Source organism: Zophobas morio, unplaced genomic scaffold, assembly GCF_036711695.1.
Source record: "Zophobas morio isolate AGI-343-1 ecotype UQ-CSIRO unplaced genomic scaffold, CSIRO_AGI_Zmor_V1 ptg000005l, whole genome shotgun sequence".
Taxonomy (NCBI): domain Eukaryota; kingdom Metazoa; phylum Arthropoda; class Insecta; order Coleoptera; family Tenebrionidae; genus Zophobas; species Zophobas morio.
The window spans coordinates 9428757-9448617 of NW_026972110.1; the positions used below are offsets into that span (position 1 = coordinate 9428757).

At 31.8% G+C, this 19861-nt stretch overlaps 1 protein-coding gene across 1 annotated transcript; it reads left to right on the forward strand.

Moving 5' to 3' along the window:
- Positions 1-3322: 3322 nt before the first annotated feature.
- LOC135146681 (protein takeout-like) lies at positions 3323-12927 on the forward strand. The gene is made up of 5 exons (XM_064078808.1): positions 3323-3371; positions 3424-3621; positions 12040-12280; positions 12327-12460; positions 12513-12927. The coding sequence occupies exons 2-5, from the start codon at positions 3489-3491 to the stop codon at positions 12809-12811; spliced, it is 807 nt and encodes a 268-aa protein (XP_063934878.1). The 5' UTR covers positions 3323-3371; positions 3424-3488; the 3' UTR covers positions 12812-12927.
- The last annotated feature ends 6934 nt before the right edge of the window (positions 12928-19861 follow it).

Genomic DNA, 19861 nt, shown 5'->3' on the forward strand with positions numbered 1-19861 from the left:
TACTCAAGATTCACCTAATGAAATTATTAGCACGGCTAATCCTCAAACATTTTCACTTCAAACTCCTTCGACTTCAGGACTCAATTTTTATTATCCGTCAGGTTGTACATTTACATTTAATATAACAAGTAATAAGTAGATATCTTTTGACTCATTGTTATTATACGTTTACTGTCATAATAAAATGTGATAAGTCATAACATTTCCATTATTTTTAATTATAAATTTTTAAGGTTGGCGATAAAAATTTGTATGCACCACGTCAGTAAAGGATCTTTATCGAACTCGCCTGTTACTCGCCTCGCTCGCTTCGCTCGCTCGGCTCATAATCTCAGACTCGTTCGATAAAGAATCACTTTACTGACTTGGTACATAAATAACTATTATAGTAATGTTCTAAATTAAGTATTATTATTCCAAGAATGGACTCCTGGCAAAGTACTCATTTGTTACATAGAACCTACACTGTACTGAAGTAGGAGCACTTTTTAATGAAGCCCATCCCAATCGAGAACAAGTCTCTAGGTCTACGGTTTCAAAATCATTGCGCAGATTTAAGAAAACTGGTAATGTTAGAAATCGTCAAAGAACCAGAAGACCAAAAAATGTTACAAATGACGAGAACTCTTTTAATATCATGTTAGATGTAACTGAAAAGCCAAAAACTTCACTGAAGTAATTCGCATTTAACCACAAAAATGAATAGTAGCTCAGTTCAAAAAATACTGAAACCGGAAAAATATTAAGTATCTACACAAAATTTGACGGCAGAATCGAATTTTGTAAAATAACGACAGATGAATGGGCATGTTAATCGCCATAACTGTAGATACTGGTCCAATTACAATCCACACTGGATGGAAGAGGTTCATACAGAGTGCCCCTAAAAAAATAATGTTTGGTGTGGCATTATTGGTCGCCACATTACAGGTCCCTTCTCCATTAACGGGAATTTAACGTCTACATACACCTCCAACTTTTGCATCAAAGTATTATTCCCCGAAAAATATTTCCCAACTAGGAAAAGCCTAATTTCCCTGCAGAGTTCATCTGGTTCCAACAAGATGGAAAGTACGGCATCACTTGAATGAAAATTGGCCAGCTAGGTCACCCGATTTAACTTCCCTTGACTTTTTTTTTCTGCGGGGTTATGTAAAAAATAGTATGTTAATAGACTACAAAGCATCGAAGAACTCTATGAAGGAATATTAAATGTGATTGCTAATATTCCTCCTAATAGTATAACAGATTCATTTGAAAACTTTGTGCAACGTATTTACTATTGTCAGGAAGTAAATAGAGAACATTTCTAAGATTTGTTGTAAAATTATTGTTTTTTAAAAGTTATTTGATCTTTTTTCAATAGCGTAATTTTTATTTAAATTTTTCAAAAAGCTTTTTTAAAAATAGATTCACTATTTACAATCATTAAATCGGAGTATTGTTATTTCTAGAATATTTTGTAAATTATTTGGAAACAGCATTTACCTATATCAATCTCTTACGTTGACACCTTTATTTCAGTTTATGTACCCTCAGTTCTATTCTTTTTACAATCATTGGGCACTTGTATCGCGTGATCAGAAATGACTGAGTTTGTGGGCAATCCTGGATTTTTAATCGAAATTGGTATGTTTTCTATAATTTCCGGTTTTAATTTGCAAAATGTCTCCAAAAGTCCAAAACATAACCTAAATTTATAGAAGGTAGAATTGATACATCTGTCACACAATTACTACCGTTATGGCAACATAAACGCGATAAAAGTTTACTTTTTGGTTTAAAAATTACTGCCAACACACTGAGTGTTTTATAATCACGCGGTATAATTTTTGACTAAAGTGTCCAACCCCAGGACTATGACAGGTGACAGTATTGTCAACGCTGACAATTTATTTTACCATATTGGTAAAAAATAAATAACGCACGCGTTACATTTCTGAACAAAAAAAGCACTATTTACTTTAATTTGACTACTATACCGCGTGTCTGGAAAATGGCGGATTAACTCTTCAGTACGTTATATACGGGAGTTTCGGGAGTCCCAAAAAATAATAAAAAAATTCTTTATGGTGTAGATTATGAAAAAAACGTAATTTTATAAAAGTAAAATTGGCAACACAGCACACACCTAATGCTTGAATACTTCCAGCTTACTTTCTGGTTTCTTACAGAGATATGTAAAAGACTAGATACAGATATTTAATGTTCTCGTGGACATACGTTTAGGGCCAAAATGTCACTGTACGTTTATATCTCCCTCTTTTTCTCTAGCACGTATAATGGTAACCCGATATCTGAAGGTCTCGCTCTGTACGGCGCAACCAATCAGAGTTGGCGCAACGTTTGTCGTTGATGCCGTTCTTGTGTTTGTGCCGGTCCCTGTCGGACCACTCAGACTGTGGGTGGTTATGATTATTTATAATTGCCGCCATCAGAACGGGCCAATAACAAGACAACCACCTTTTAGAGAGTGATCGATGTAGCCTACAGTTGGCAATCCATAGTACTGGTGCTGATATAGAAAAGGATAGGCGACACAAAGTATTGCTACTCTTAGATCATAGATGTTGGCCCTAGATCGGGAAAGCTATAACCGCATCTGTCTTTTACATATCTCTGGTTTCTTAGTACCGATGGTGGCTGAAATCCACCTTTGTTTTATATCAGGCAAACATTATTGTCAAATGGAATTTTATCAAATTATTACAAAAACAGCATAGTCATTTCTTTGTGCATTCTAACTGAAATGGTAATTAAACATGGTCATGGGCGAGAAAAATATTAACTAAAAGTTTTATTAATAGTTATTGTGATAATGAATGAGTTGTTTAGTTGTTAAACGTAGCAAAAGAACCAATTTTAGAATCATTATAACTCCACCAAAATGTGATAAGGATTTTTTTACTATTATTCCCAGACTTACCAGTTGATTGTTAAGAGCGTAGCGGAGAGTTAATCCGCCATTTTCCAGACACCCGGTAGTGCTATTTAAAAAAAGCAAGTTAACTTTACATTTCAAAAACAAGTGAAGTATAAAATTTGAAAAAAATACAGAAAATAGAACTTGAGTATTCCTAGGGATTGTCTAAAATTCAAAAAGATTCAACAAACCGTTCTCGCGATATTCAACTGCTTCCGTACTTTTTGGCGACCCTGTGTATCCTGTTCTTTACATATTCCGGTTTCTATTTGTTTTTAATTATGCATTAAAAGTACATTAAGTTTTTCAGGAAAAAATTATTTACTCTTAATTGTCATATGTATAATTATAAAAAATCCCCACCTTCTTTATTCAAGGCACATACAACGATTAATGCAAACAAATAACCATTCGGTATTCGGTGTTCGATAAAGACACTTCCTTTATGGTAACAGTTTTATTAATTTCATCGATCCATTCTGAAATTATTGTCGCAACAGCTTTTTCCAGTCCAAGGACTTTACTTCCCCTATAAAACTTTTTACTTTTGAAGAGACAAGTTTGTATGCTATTTGACACCTTCGAAGACGATTTTAGTTTTTTCGACGAAAACATTTATTTTATAACAGAAATCATGTCACAGAAAACTATTTTGTGTTGTGTGATGGGTCTAATTTGCTTCACATCGGCAGCTTTGCGTAAGTTTATTTTTGTATTATTTACTGCATCTGTTGCGTCACTATGTTAATTAATATTAAAAGTAAATATACCAAAGTATTTATTGATATTTAAATCAACATAATCTACATTGCTGCCACGTTTGTGTAACTACGTGTACGGGGTGTTAAACTATTAGAGTTTTGCAATAACAGATGCATGTAGGTGATTTTTAAAGCGTATGATGCCTGTAAAATTTCGTTAATATGAAATGTTGTTATTAAAATTGGCTACATATTAAAATTATGTAAAGTTTGTCTAACTTTGAATCTACCGAGTCATTAACTATGCAAACATTAATATTTTGTTAATTTCAGTTACTTTCTGCATATGGAATTCCTGTTGCAATTCTTAAAGATCAGCTGGAAACTAGTTGTATGAGTGAAAGTGGTAACCCAAATATATTCCAGTTAGAAATTATTTAATGTAAATAAAAATCATCCTATATTCTTTTTGGTCAACGTGGACAAGATTTCTATAATCATAGTTTTAAAAATTTATGCTTTAGTTAATAAAATTAGAATCTATTTTATTAGGCACAGTGAGTTTATGCAGATAACGTTAAATAATACGTGTTATTCATTAATTGTGGTTTTCTAGTTAAATATCTTTGAACAGCAGAGCTATTAATATTAATGAAAAAATAAGCGCGAGATTTTTTCCAAAAATTATTCGTCATTAGAATCCAAAGTACAAGCAATTTGCATGTTCATTGTTATAATCATATGACAATACTTTTAGCATTATTTACTCACTTTGACAAATATGACATATATGAGAGTATTTTATACAATTAGGTTTATGAGGTTTGATAAATTTCATTAACAGTTATTTTATTAATCAGATGTTAAAAATTATGCATATTTAAAAATAGATGATGGTGAAGTTTCGTTTACTAAACTTGATAAAATTTGAAGAAAAATGTGTTTTAGAAGAAACAAAACCTATTGCTCTGAAATCTTGAAAATGTTTCATGCTGTGCGTGATCAATCAAAATTTGTCTCTAATATGTCCAAGCGCAATACCTCGATAATTTTTATAGAGGACTATATTTTCCGTTTTATAACTGGGATATATCACACGATACCCAATTCTGCCAGGAGGTGTTCATCTGTCCATATCCAATTTATAAAGTTTAAAATCAATTGATGCTAGAGCGCATCTCCACTGTAGACCTCTGACGTCTAGAGCACGAAAAAATAGGCCACCCGGTTCCGTCTGTCTGTAGTCTTTTTTTCTTAACTGGTGGTATTTTTTATTAGCGTTCACATCTATAGGGTCTATTAATCCAGGTCCTATTTCTTTTTTTGTGTTTTATATCCCAATATATTTTTTGCTGCAACAGTGGGATATACTTGCATATAAAGAAGTAAAAGTTTTTTCCAGTTACACATTTCCGTTTTCTCGCATTAGTTATTCTGGTTTTTATTTTAGTTTATGAGCTGACGTTCCTCAGCTCGCATCCACTAGTCAATTTGGTTCTGTGTGGACTGTGGAACCGTCTAGGGAGGTCCATATTTGTTTGTTATGATCAGAGTTAGGCACAGCCGAATTGGAAATCAATCAGACAAATATTAAAAACGACGGCCCTCTGTGAAGTCTCAACCTTAGTGGCGTTTGATGCAATTCAGGGTTTAGATCACGAAAATTGTGATGTTGAAGAGTCATTTTTAATTTTGAAAGCATTGTAACATCTAGGAGAACGCGTATAACTGAGGAAAACCTAGAAAAAGTAGTCATTGTTATGAAGAATTCCCGAAGTTGTAGGCCACGACTACAATAGCACTGGCGATCGGACGACAATGGGCATCACTTCCCCGATGCCGAAGTCTGGTTATGATGTCTTCTGTCGGAATGTGGTGTGTCATTTGTCGATGAGTTACCAAGTGTTTTACATTACCATTGACTGGAAATCTACTTATGTGTTCCTTTCTATGGCCGCAGTAGAATATTATTAGGTCTCTGCATTATTCCATTATCCAGCCCAGCGTATTTCTTTTAGGGCTATGATATGTGGTTCATATAGGGTAACGGAATGTTGTAACATGTTAATTGTTTCTGCCCGGTATAGTGTTCAAATATTCCTTGAGAATAGTTTAAAATCATTATCTTTTTTACGGTGCGATGGTCGTTTACCATGCTCTTGACTAGTCCTGACCAGTTTCCGAGGCTGTTTGTGGTCTTCTAATCGATCAAGTTTTCCCAGGGTAGAGTTGTTAGCACTATTCTTTAAATTCCGCGCCGTCCTCGTTTATTATCAGTAGGCGGAAATTTATCTTTTCGGGTGCAATTCCCCAGTTGAAGCAAGGTGTGTTTTACGGCGAGTAGCGGGGACGCTTTGATCTGGTCCACAAGGTCGTAGCCAGTGCGTCCCTAGGAGTGTTTACAGCTTGTTAAAAAACTACTTATATATTACTATATTACTTCAAAAAATAATACTTGATGCCCTTTTTAATTTTTCAAACACAGGACCACAGATTTGTGATCTTGAAATGTTATATTATGGTGATATAGTCCAAAAGAAAAATATATTTGTAATCAAACTATCGCCGCGACAGCACTGGATCTAGCGTGTGAAACACAATTCCGCCCGTTGTTTATTATACATATACACTGGGTTTTTCTGATATTTTTCTAAAAATATTAAAACCAATTGTTTTTAAATGCCATAATTTTTTTACTATAACAAATCAAAGGCGACAAAAAGGTTTCCTTTAATCTCTGTAATATGATACATATATTGTGGATTTTTTACAATCTTATATTTTATTCATAAAAATTTAATAAATTATGCACCTCCATACAATGATATCTGCAAGATAACTTCACAAATTCATAAAAAGTTGTGACAAACATAATAAGTAAGAAGTGCGTATGTCAACGTAAGTGTTTTGTATTTTTCAACATTCCATACTTCCGTAAGTTATAAAAACTAATTTTCTTCAATAAAAGTGAGAATAAAATTAAAAGTCATAATAAGCTACTCAAGGTTGTAGTGAATTTGTAATTATTTATTAACCACTTTAGTTGTCACTTAAAACAAAGACAGCAAAATGTTGCAGCATAATATGTTTTTCACGGTGTGTTTATATGGTTATATATTTTTAATTATATATTTTTATTTTGTTTTTCGTATGAAATCAAACGAAGGTAAGTTATTTTTCTTACACTAATCGTGTTTTAAAATACAGTTTTGAATTTTAACAAATTTGTTTTGATACTGTTTCACTAATAGGTTTTTAATGTCTAGAAAATCATTTACGTGAAAATGAGTGACAATAATATCTCGAGAGTCGATGTTCATCGTTCAAGTACGTTTTGCACATTTCCCGCATACAAATACTTAACCTTCGTGTGGATGCATTTTATTTGCTGATCCACAGGCTAACTTTGCGAAACTTGTGTTCTGCATACATAAATATACTGTTATGAACGCTTATTCAAAATGTGCTCGGTCGAAGGTCCCAAAGAATAATTACTGGGTTCTTAACTTAAAAAAAAATGCATCAAATTAAACAAAGCTTATGTGCTTAGGTACAGCGTTCCGCACAAAATTCATAATTCCGTGAATTGACGTTTGGGTAAGAGTTGATGGAACACTCAATATCCTAAATAATATATATAATATTCTTTTTCCTGATTAGGCTACCTTTACTTTAAACAGAATACTAAATCGCCATAATAGTATTACAATTATGGCGATTTAGTATTCTGTTAGTAGTCGTCAATTAATGCGGTAGGCCCTATCTTTTTTTTTTTGGAAATGTTAACAGCTGCAGCTAAACTGCGTCCAACCAAAAAATTTGTTTTCAACAAGATTAGGAACTTCTGTGTTTTAACGTGGAAGTGAAAGAGTTTTTGGGTCTCAAGGATTAAATTTGAATAAAGATGGGCAATATCGCTGGAATTCTCGTTCAAAAAGTGTAATTGTAAAAATAAAATTGACCTGTTCGAGGGTTTTTTTAAGAAAACGTGAATTAACGAATTCTGTGCGGAATTATCAATACTTTATATATACAATCTACACATTTTTCTGTTTATGCCTTAAAACTAAATAAATTTAGTTTGATTCAACACCCTTTTTTTGAGTATATTTATATTTCTTTTACAGGATCTTTTAACTAATAGTTTTTAAGAAATTTGCACACCTGCTTAGAGAAAGCGATCCTTGGTTTTGATTTGCCCAATTTTTAATTAAAGAACTTATTTTATTGTGTACTGAAAATTTGTAAAAATATACTTACTTAGACCCGGTTTACAGAAGCTCAATTAAATATCTGATTGCGATTAAATTTTTAATACAGCATTAAAGTACGATGTGACCGACTCTACGTCAATCAGATGTCGCTAAAGGCCACATTAAATGCTTGATTAGCTTCATCTCAATTAATTTTTAAATGTCAAATTTAAATATGCTTGTTGGTATCCTGCTTACCTTAATGTTTTTGTATTTTCTTTGACACACACAACGTTTTCCAAAGTATATATGTATTTTCGGCTTTTCTTAGCTGTTTTCTATTTTATAATGAAATCTGTCGGTATTGTATATATTGCACAAACGCTTAAGGTTTAGATTTGAATTTGATCGACGGTTTTGGGCGGCATATATGAAGATAACAAACACCTCAACAACTTTTATCTTATTGCTGTCCAAAAAATTTACTCCATAAAACTTTTCGAGAGGTTTATCACTACCAAACCCTTTCATAAACGACAATCTTATTTGTTTAAATAAATGAAATGCCTTATAGTTATGTAAAAAATTACAATAATATGCAGCGAAAGTTTTCATCAAAATATGCCCATAATATGTAATTTGGGACAGAATAATATTAAAGATTAAAATGTTTCATCCAGCTGTAATAGTAGGAGATAAACTTGTTGTTTGTTGGAGCAAGCCCAATATTGAAATTTTTTTACATTCCAAGATTTCCAAGATTATGTCTACCTAAAAAAGACTTAAAAATATAAATCGCGAAAATAACAAGGTGCCTTCCTGAAAAGGTACGCAACTCTACAGAACTGACACAATTTCTGAATCGAATCAAAAACAAACAGAGTAAAAATTTAGCTTAGTATTTTCAAATGTTAAGCTCAACCACATTTTTGTTTTTTAATAAATTTACAAACGATAAAGTGATTACCCCAAGTTTGTATTACCGAGCACGACTGAGAAAAAAACTCCTCTGCTAGGCCGTGCAAATCGTTTTTAAAATAATGGTGTTGATATTGAGGTTATTTGACCCTTTATTTGATAGATATTTAACCGTAGCTGTCAAAGGAAAGAGCTGGTGTTGCCAACATCATTATTTAAAAAAAAAATTGGTCTAAAGAGTTTAGACAGTAGGCCCTCGCTGTCGGAAACGTGACGACTGCATGCCTAATATGTTTTTTTTTTGCAGTAGATTTCATAGCACTCGGTTCTGTAGTTCTTGAGTAAATCAATAAAATAAATTTACACATTCATTTTTTTGAGTCACCCTGTATATGTAAATCAAAAAAATATGAATGCAATGATAAATAACAAGTACAGATTCATCATATTTTGCACATTTTAGATAGGATTTATTATGCTCTTTATAACCTTAAAACATCTGGCAAGATTTCAAAACATTCGGTTCTGTGGTTCCTAATTAAATCAATAAAATACATTTACACATTCATTAATTTTTTTGAGTCACCCTGTATATGCAAATCCAAAAAATATTAATGGAATGATAAATCACAAGAAGAGACTCATCATATCTTATACATTTAAGATAGGATTTATTCAGCAAAATTTTGGGATGATGTCATCAATTTTTTAGGGGGGATGAGCGATACATTTTGATTGAAAATTTACCGTGCTTATGAATAACTGTAAAACATCTCCAAGATTTCAAAGCTTTCGGTTTTTTAATTTCTGATTAAATAAATAAATTCACGCATTCATTAATTTTCTTGAGTCACCCTGTATATGCAAATCCAAAAAATATGAATAGAATGATAAATCACAAGTATTGTCTCATCATACTTTATACATTTTAGATAGGATTTATTAGACAAACTTTTGAGGTGACGTTATCAATTTTCTGGAGGGGACAAGTAAATACATATATTTTGAATAAAATTTATCATGCTTATCATAACTGTAAATCATTTGCAAGATTTCAAAGCATTCGGTTTTGCAGATTCCAAATTAAATGTTATTTTATGCTATTTAAAATCCATTTACTATGTACAATTTTGAAGTGACGTGATCACGTTATTGGTGGGAATGATTAGAAAAATTTTGGTTAGCGTTTTACCATCTACATGATATTCTTAATATAAATAGAAAATTTCACAACAATCGGTCCAGTACTTTCTAAGACAGACGGACAGACGGACAGACAGACGGAAACGGGAGACCCATTTCTTCGTCTTCTAGGGGTCATGAAACATCGAGAAAATGTAAAAGTAGAGAGTTGGCTGCCGTACTCGATTACAATACTTCCTTTGCTTACACTCGGGAAGTAATAAATTGCACGGCCTGCTAGATAGTTTTTTCCATCGTGTGGTACAAGCACAATTTTAGAACAGAGTGATTTATTATTATTGACAATTTATAAAAGATTATACAAAAAAAATACAACTATAAAAGTACAAAAATTAACTTATTTAACTCTACATAAGAAAAAAAAAATTAAACAATATTTAAAACAATGGTTATAATAAGTTTATTGTCACAGAGTGATTTTTTTTGTTTAACAATTTATTAATCAGGTCACACGGAAATATATTCACTCGTAGTTACGGCTATTGTCGAAATGAACTTTCTAAACTAGATTTACTTTAAAATTTTCTTATATAAGTTGATTTAAATTTTATCATACTGACATTATAATTTTTTTTTTCAATAAAAGTTACTTGTCTTCTTAAAAAATTAAAACTTGATTGTATTTTCAATGTTACTTAGGATCAATTTTTAAACTGATCTTTTCATGTCTTTATTTTACATTAGGATTTATTTCCGCTGCAGGCAGCGGTTTTTTAATAATTCTATACCTCAATAAGAACGAAAACATCTACACGAATTTCATGTTGTAGCGGTCGTTCAGTCGTCGTATGCTTCTTTACCTTTACCTTTACTTTAACAATACACATATATCTTTATTTTGTTTTACAGGGGTATCACAAAAAAAATAAAATTCGAAAAAACAAATTTTGTAATTAAGTTGGTTATGTTGTATTGTACTTCAGGGGCTAGAACAGTTATGTCTAAACAACTTTACTAATTTTTTTTTGTCTGTCACATTAATTTAACATTGATTAACCTCGTGAGAGATACAAAATATGGAAAGAAACAGAGTTAAGATGTGGTACTACAGGACAGGATGTTCTATTAAAAAATGTATGAAAGAAGTAGCTTACGCTCAGGAAGTAAAAAATAAATATTTCGAAAAATTATAGTGTTTATGATTTTCATACACATATTGTAATCTCAAATTCAGTGTTACTGCAATACAGTTTTTTCCTATGGATAAAAAAAAATGCAAAATATGTTTTAAAGTTATGACCCTGTGCTTTTTTTCTAAAATTTTGCATTGTAAAAAGTTAAAAAAAAAAAGGGAATACACTTGGTAACACCGAAATCTGGATTTTAAAACCAAAATATGCTTATAAAATGTAAAAACGGGCCAATTAGAAGACAAATAATTTGAATACACAGTGTCATTTAAAAAACTATATTATATCTTGCCCTTTATAAACAGATCACTTTCTGGAGCTGAAAATAATTTTAGTAATTTTTTTAAATAACAATACTTATAGGTATGTAGATCAAAAGTTGCACAACTTTGGTGTTGATTTTTTTGGTATAGCCAGTAGTATTAATAAAATACCAAGGGGCGCCCACTTGTACATTATTAAAAGGTGTCAGTAATAGCCATTTATTACAGTAGATCCTTGGCATATGCAAGGTAGTATACGCAGACAATATTCCATAATCTACATCTATGTAATAAGGTAAATCAAGTCTAAGAATACATTCACGTACTGCTGAAATTCTTTCACAACCTCTCTAATTTTAAATAAAACAAACCGCAGGTTTTTCCTAAATTGGATATCCATCATCATAAAAGTTTGGGAAGTACTTTGTCTTTGTACCTACCTATTTATACCAGTTGAATATATTAATTAAGCGGTTAATGAAGGCACGTTGGCGTACATAATATGTATAATATCCTATGAGTTGGCTGGATTTAGTTGAGCACGTTGTTACTCTTCCTGTGTTTCCTCAAATATGAACTATTTATTTGACATAGGATAACATTTTCGTTACTTTGGTCTCAATATAAACTTTTTGTCATCATATAAAAGTAATTCAGTAGATTTGGTTTTGGGAATGGATTGTTTTATTAATTTTGTGACGTTTTCAGCCCCTTACATAAAAGTGTGCAAATCAACAGACGCTGATCTGGCTAACTGCATTATAAATTCAGTCAATCTTCTAAGACCGAAGTTGAAAGAAGGTATACCAGAGCTGAATGTGCCACCAATGGAACCCCTCCTATTGGATGTTGTTAAACTTCGGAGTGGCCCAAACTCTGCAAAAATTGACGCGAACATAACAAATATTAAAGTGTGGGGACCTACTTCTTTTGAAATTTTGGAATTGAAGTAAGTTATTTCTTCCGAGTAATGTTATTCTAAATGAATCTTTCAGGCCAAATCCATCTAAAGCTAAGTTTGCATTTAAAGTACGAATACCTTCGTTGCATTTTGAAGGTGATTACGATATAGATATGAAAATCTTAGTTTTGGCATATAAAGGAGTTGGACCAATCGTTGGAAACTTCAGTATGTTCTACAAATATCTACTAATCCTTCGTACTAACTGGGATGTTTTTAGCTAATTACTACTTCGACTGCATATTAAAAGGGAATAAAATCAAGAAAGATGGTGAAGACTACCTGAAATTTGATAAAATGCGATTGAGATTGCGAATAGGAGAATCAAAAATAACGCTGGGAAATTTGTTTCGAGATGATCCAGTTATTGGCAAAGCTACAAATGAAGTTATTAACGACAACACAGACTTGTTTATTAATGAAATTAAACCTCTTTTAGAAAATTCGTTAGCTGAAAAATTTACAGATATTGCTAATAAAATTACTTTACAGTTTACTTACAAGGAATTATTTCCTTGAATTTTGGTGTGAAGATAATTATGAAATTATTGTGACAAAATTAGTATGTAGTATTTGTATTATTTGTAAAATATTTTAGTCATTTAAAGTAGTTGTTAGCAGCTACAATAAATACCAATGTTTTTTCAAATTAAGTGCAGTATTAACTTTACTAATACAGTTTATTATTTACATTAAATATTTGATTTCTTACCACACTTTCTTCATCCATCAAACAGTAGGTACTGTACGGACCGTATTTTTTCAGGTATTTTTGTTTATTATCCACAATACACGTCTTTATTTTTCACTAATAAAAATAGTGTATTATTACTACTTAGACAATTAATTACGGTAAAGGAGAAAACTTTAGATTCTTATGAAATTTAACAAAAACGAGAATATGCTAATTATCTAAAATTATTGCCTTATATTTCTCATATTAAAAACAGTGAAGCTCATACTGTCTTTAGTTTAGTCAACGGATAACTTAGACCATAAGCATTCAACATTGTAAAGTTTTGCTTCGAACATATTAATTAATTGCAAAAATGTCCTATTTTAATCCATGGCAAATGTTTTGCATTCAATAATATTCGCTCAAGAGGACGTTCCAAGCATTTAACATTTTCTTGATTAAACTCAGTAGAACACATTATTTTTCTACCAAGCTTACCTACTTCCGGATTTTTGTTGTACTTGATTGTCTGGTTGTACGGTTGGTTGATAAAACTTTTTCTTCTCTGGAATAAATATTTTCCAATAATAATTACTCCTATTATAAAATAATTAACTGCAAGGAGGTAGAGTTCATCAGGTGACAGGCTTCTTTCCTCAAAGCTTGATGACTTCTAGAGTACGAAAAAAATGGTCTTCTGTTTTCGCCTCTCTGTCGTCTGTGTCCATTTTTAATAGACAGATAACAAAACTACTAGACCGACTGTCGTCAAATGTTATATATGTTTTAGGAGTACGTATCGTGTAGATAGTAAAATCCCAACTAAAATTCGTCTAATCATCCCCACCAACAATTTGATCACGTCCGTTCATACATATATTGAGTAGTTAAGGTTATCTAAATTTAGGAAAAAATATACATATTCCTGTACTTATGGTGTATGGATTCACCTTGAAGTTTACTATTAATATTTTTTTATTGTTTAATCCGTTTTGTTCTTTAGACACATAATACGATTTATCGGTGGTTTGACAGTCCATGCATAGCTTTATTTTAACTTACCGGGGTGGGTTATCATTAAAAAGAAAAAGAAAATTCGCAAAATTAAATTGTATATAATTATTACTCATACACTAACACATATTTTTCTAAATGTTAATGTAAATCAACTTTTATATTGAGGAATGTTTGAAAAATTATTTCTTCCTGTCTTTCTATTTTTGGTTGCAGTGTGCAGTGGTTTAGATCTAGACGAATTACACACAACAAACTATTCAATAAGTTCCCATTTTTTGAACAGTGTGAGTTATATATTCCTATATAGTGCCTACGTTATTTATTCAACTCACACATAATAATAATCTTCCTCCATGTTTAAAATGGTAAATTTTATCCTCCACACTTCTCTAGAAATTTACCCTTTTAAACATGTTTTCAATTTATTGTCGTGAAATGAAAACTATGTACACATATTAAAAAAAGAAAGCATAATACAAACGTCGTCCACCCGTCTCTTTCTCAATTGTGATAGCTGTTTTTATTCGTCGTGAGCCGAGAGGCGGAGCTTAATTGCAAAATCCTTATTTTTCTACAAGAAACTACCATGTGAAACATGTTTTTAAGTATCATGTTATTGAAAGAAAACTATATATGTCAAGAAAAAAGAAGTAAAAAATTAAGCCCCACCCACCCACCCGAATCTCAAATGTGATGAATTTTTCATTCGTTATCAGACCGAAGGGCGGAGCTTAATTTTAAAATCGATGTTTCCCAAAACAAAAATTTACCATTCTAACCATTTTAAATATCTTGGCGTAAAAAGATCATCATATGTATGTGTATCTAGACAAAAGGCAAAATTTAAGCCTCGCTTACCCACTGCCTTCTCAGTTGTAATGATGTTATTCCTTATGAGCCCGGGGGCGGAGTTTAATTGCAAAATCCTGATTTCTCTACAAGAACTCATCGTCTATAACATGTTTTGAAGTAGGTATGGTGTTGAAAGAAACCTGTATATATACAGAAAAAAAGTAAATCGAATTTTTTACCAAAACATGTTTTAAGTATTATCAATGCCATATTGTTCAAGATATATCATTTTGAGAAAAAGGAGACTGTGTAACCTTTTCTCTTCTACTATATCAACAATAACAAAAGATGTTTCATACGGTAATTTTTTGTAGAGAAACAAAGATTTTGCAATTAAGCTCCGCCCGCTAGGGTAGTCGGGTGGGGCTTCTACTTTTTCCTTGTTTTCTTAGTATACATATGTAATCTTCTTTTCACAACAAGAAACTTAAAACATATTTAAAAGAGGGAATGGAATTTATTAATTTTCGAAAAAATGAAGTGAGTCGTTCTTGATTTAATTAAAAAACTATGAGTGCAATGATAAACCACATGTATTGAAACACGTACATGTTTCAAAAGTGACACCCTCTGTTTCAAATCCTAATCTAAGCCAACTCTAAATCAGAATGTTCTCGATCGTTCGTAACATGTCAAAGATGTTCCCATGGCTACTTAATACATAGCAGTATTAATTTGTTGCTGCAGCTTCAGGTTAATGTTCTCAGTTTTATCGACACGTGCAGGATTTTTTTTTTAAGTATTTGCACGAGATGTCAGCATATGGATACTTACTTACGTAACATTATCAGAATTTGACCTCCAATTTACAAGACTTAAGTATAAATACCCACACTTAAATGGTTTAAGGTAAACCACAGAATTAACTATTCAAAAACTGGAATACAGACAAGAAAGATCAAGGATTACGAGGTCATCTTTTTGTACTATTTATAATTAATAATAACAGATGTACCGATAACAATGATTTAGAATGTGTTTTCTGGAAATTTTTTGAATTGTTTTAGGATTTTGTTACTGTTTTCAACATAGTTCCATTTTTATAATAATAATAGGGTAAAGTAAAGTTCTATCGGAAGTACGGCTATATATAAAATTACTTTTATTGTAGATTGGTATATGAACATTTTGAAATAGTGGTTTTGTTATCTAGTAGCTGATTTTATAAACTTTTATAAATTTGAAATGATAAAACAACTAAATATTAATAGATTTTATAAAAAGTGTAACAACCCAAATTTAGAATATGCTCATCCTAACAATGAAAAATACCAGGCATTGAACTTACCATTAAAATAAAATCCTGTAATCTCATTTCGAAAAATTAGGTGAGAACTTTTTAGGTCCAAATGTTGAAACAATTAGGTAACAGCCTCAGGAACAGCTAAATAAGAAAAAAAATTATTGATTTTGCGAATTTTATTGATTTTTATGGCGCCCATTATAAGCGAAAATAAAAACATGTATCTAATTTAATTAAAGGTAAAGAGACTTGTTAACCGTTTTTTACAAGTGAGTCTTTCTCTTCCAAAATTTTGCAAGGTGACTGAAGACTGAACTGAAAATCATTTATGGTACTCATAATTAAGACAAATAGCCAGGGGCGGCTGGTGCCGGGGGGCACAAGAGCACGTGCCCCCCCAAAATTACAACGTCTACAAACACATTGGACATAGCAAAATAGTAATTTTCAATATTTAAAAAATTAGCCGGAAATTTGTATCATAATTATCAAAACTAATTTTTTATCTCGCTCTACTTGTCTAAAATGTATCAAAACTTACTTCCACTTGCATCTAAAGATGTGTCTTGGATATATGACATGTTATTTCTGATGAAATGCTGATAAAAGCCCGGCACAGAGACCGAATGGACCGAATCATGACTGATTTAGATGTTTTGTTTACACCGTTGCCATGGAAACTACACGTCGTAGCCGCCTGATATGCGCTTGATACAACTGGCTTGTGAGCCTGTTGCGATCGTGCTCTGGAAGATTGAGTTACTATCGCGGGTTTTAATTTTCCTTCTGCGCGAACACGTGTGATAAATATTCTTGGATAATCTTCTCGGTAATACAGACATTCGGAAACAACTACACACCGCTTATATTAATAATATTCGGGCACATAACGCAAGGGTCGACAAAAATCGCCATATATTACGCCGATTGATAATATGCATAAAATTTTGTGGAGTGTTTGAATTTGCTTTACGTGGACATGACGAAAGTAGGGTATCACAAAATCCAAATATATTTCGAGATCTGATTGATTTTATGGCTGAATTCGACTTTATCAGATCATTTGAAAGAAGCAACGGTTTTTAAAGGAACGCCTAAAACTGTCCAAAATGAACTTTTAGATGCCATGAACACCGAAGGCAAAAAGGTATGTGGAGAAATTCTTTTTTATTTTTATTGAACAATGTATTTTTGTATTTATTTCCGTCACACAATTTCGTCTATTAATTGGTAATGACAACCTGTTTTATATCTTCATATTTAACTCATCAATCAAATTGTGTCCCCCCATTTCAAAAGGTCACCAGCCGCCACTGCAAATAGCGATAACACTTATCAACCTGTAGATGTGAGAGTAAAATAGAAACTAAACTGAAAGATGTTTTCTTCGAATTGCAATAATCGGATCGCAATGCCGACGGTCCAAACTTTTTTATTGATCTGCTTGCGCTTATTGAATAAAACACTACATTTTATTTTGATGTTCGATGTTGTAATTCACATTTGGTTCATTATAACTTGTCTAGATCTAGGGAAGGCACAGTACTCCCTAGCTTACTCCTAGCTACGGCCTTGTCTAAGGCGTCTATGAAATATCTAAAAAATATGAAAGTACCAAATTGCCCAATCGACTCCATTACTGTACGTCCTTCGCTTATCATCGATAAGAAAAACAACTTGAAAATGTTTAGAAGAATACATTTACATCGGAAGAATATCACGTAGAAAATAGTTTGATTTGTATGAGTTCGACCCTTCAAAACAGAGGGTCAAAGTAGTAAACCACGTACAATCGACAAAATATTGTGAATATCATTATTATAATTTTTGTTAAATAAAGACGTTTGTATTTTCACATTTTCGGGAAAATTGTGTCGTTCTTAATATGAAAGCAATGATGAATCACAAGCAAAAACTCATCATTCCTCAAAACTTTGAGATGACGCAATCAATTTTTTAGGGTTGATAAATAGATACATCTTACTTAAAAATTTACCATGCTTACAATAACTTGAAAATGTCTGCAACACTTCAAAATATTCAGTTTTGCAATTGCTGATTTAAACAATAAAATAAATAGACTCAGTCATTATTTTTTTAAGACACTCTGTATAAGCAAATCTAAAAAATATTAATGTAGTGATAAATCACAAGTATTGACTCATCATACTTTGCACATTTAAGATAGGATTTATTCAGCAAAATTTTGAGGTGCCGTCATCAATTTGTTCAGGGGGATGGACATTTTGATAAAAAAATTACCATGCTTATGATAACTTTCAAACTTCTGCAAGATCTCAAAGCATTTCATTTTGATTTTTTTTTTCCAAAAATCTGAACGTTTCGGGTAAATACTCAATACGGACTCTTAAACTATAGGTGTAGAACTATGTTATTTTATACAATTTAAAACCCATTTACTATGTGTAATTTTGAAGTGACGTCACCACATTATTGGTGGGAATGATTAAACAAATTTTGGTTAGCTTTTTACCATCTACATGATATTCCTAACATAAATAAAAAAAGAACAAAATCGGCGCAGTACTTTCGGAGATTATCTGTCTAATAAAAATCCGGGACGGCAGACAGACGGACAGACAGACTGACAGACGTACTCTAAGTGTCATGAAAGGTCGAGAAAACGGAAAAGTAGAGAGTCGCCCGACGGACTCGATCACAATACTTCCTTCGGTTACGGTTAAGCGGACAGAAGGCATAATGGTTTTGTATAGGGTAAGCAACAGCAAAAGTAGACGAATAACCAAAATGTAAGGACAAAATATGAAGGCATCTTTCCCCATTTCTGAACAACAAGTAGATTAACATCTTAGTAAAATTCTAAGTATTACAAATATTTGAAACTGACTCAAAGAAAAGTTCCTTTAGTTATTATTTGACCTAACATGTAATATTGTGATATCTACTTACAAAATATTTTATGAGCGTTTGTTTGTCGCATTTTTGATTAGCACTAATTTTCATTAACAAACAGAAACTTTTGGTTATTAAGAATCCAAGAAACAAATTAATGGATGTGTCTCTTTTTCTAGTTAATTTTTTAAGTTTTTACGCATATTAATATTTTTAGAAACCGATTCCTTTAGTCCTTCATATAATTTCATGTTAACAAAGTAGGTTTGAATGATGGTGACGGTTTGAATTCAGAAAATGTCTAATAAACACCTTGGCATCATTTACGAAATTAATCAATAATTGAGCATAAATCGGGCGGTACTAACATTGCCAGTTGACATTGAATAAACGTTTGAGGAGAACCTTAGATAATGTCGTGAGCCGATTTTGTTTGTTATTCGTTACTTATGTAAAAACAACTAATATTAGAAATTAACACAATAATTAATTAAAAATTGTTTTTACTTCCTCAGCGTAAACCAAAGAAGTATTCTAATAGGCTCCATGCGATGAATTACTAGTTTCATGTTTTCTCGACGTTTCATGATCCATTTCATCCTCGTCAACAATTTGATGACATCAGCCCAAAATTTAGCTTGATGAACTCCACTTATATTTTATAAAATAAGATATTCCAGTGTTTGTGGAATGTATCAAAATTTCGCACAACAAATCCGAATTATAAATAAAATTCGATACCAGTATAGGAGCCACTCGAGCATAAAGGTGAAACAGCGCAATGAAACTTGCATAAAATTTTATTACGTGCAGGTCACCAGTTCATTCTCCTTCTCCATTTTTAAACTGTGACTAGTATTATCTATATTTTTGTAACTTATATGTGCCATCAAAAAGTTAACAAAAT

Excerpts from the sequence above, each read along its gene's own strand:
- LOC135146681 (XM_064078808.1), top strand. The coding sequence starts at position 3,489 with ATGCTATTTGACACCTTCGAAGACGATTTTAGTTTTTTCGACGAAAAC. Across the intron at positions 3,622-12,039 it reads CTTCACATCGGCAGCTTTGC|CCCCTTACATAAAAGTGTGC; the intron begins GTAAGTTTATTT and ends TGACGTTTTCAG. Across the intron at positions 12,461-12,512 it reads ACCAATCGTTGGAAACTTCA|CTAATTACTACTTCGACTGC; the intron begins GTATGTTCTACA and ends GGATGTTTTTAG.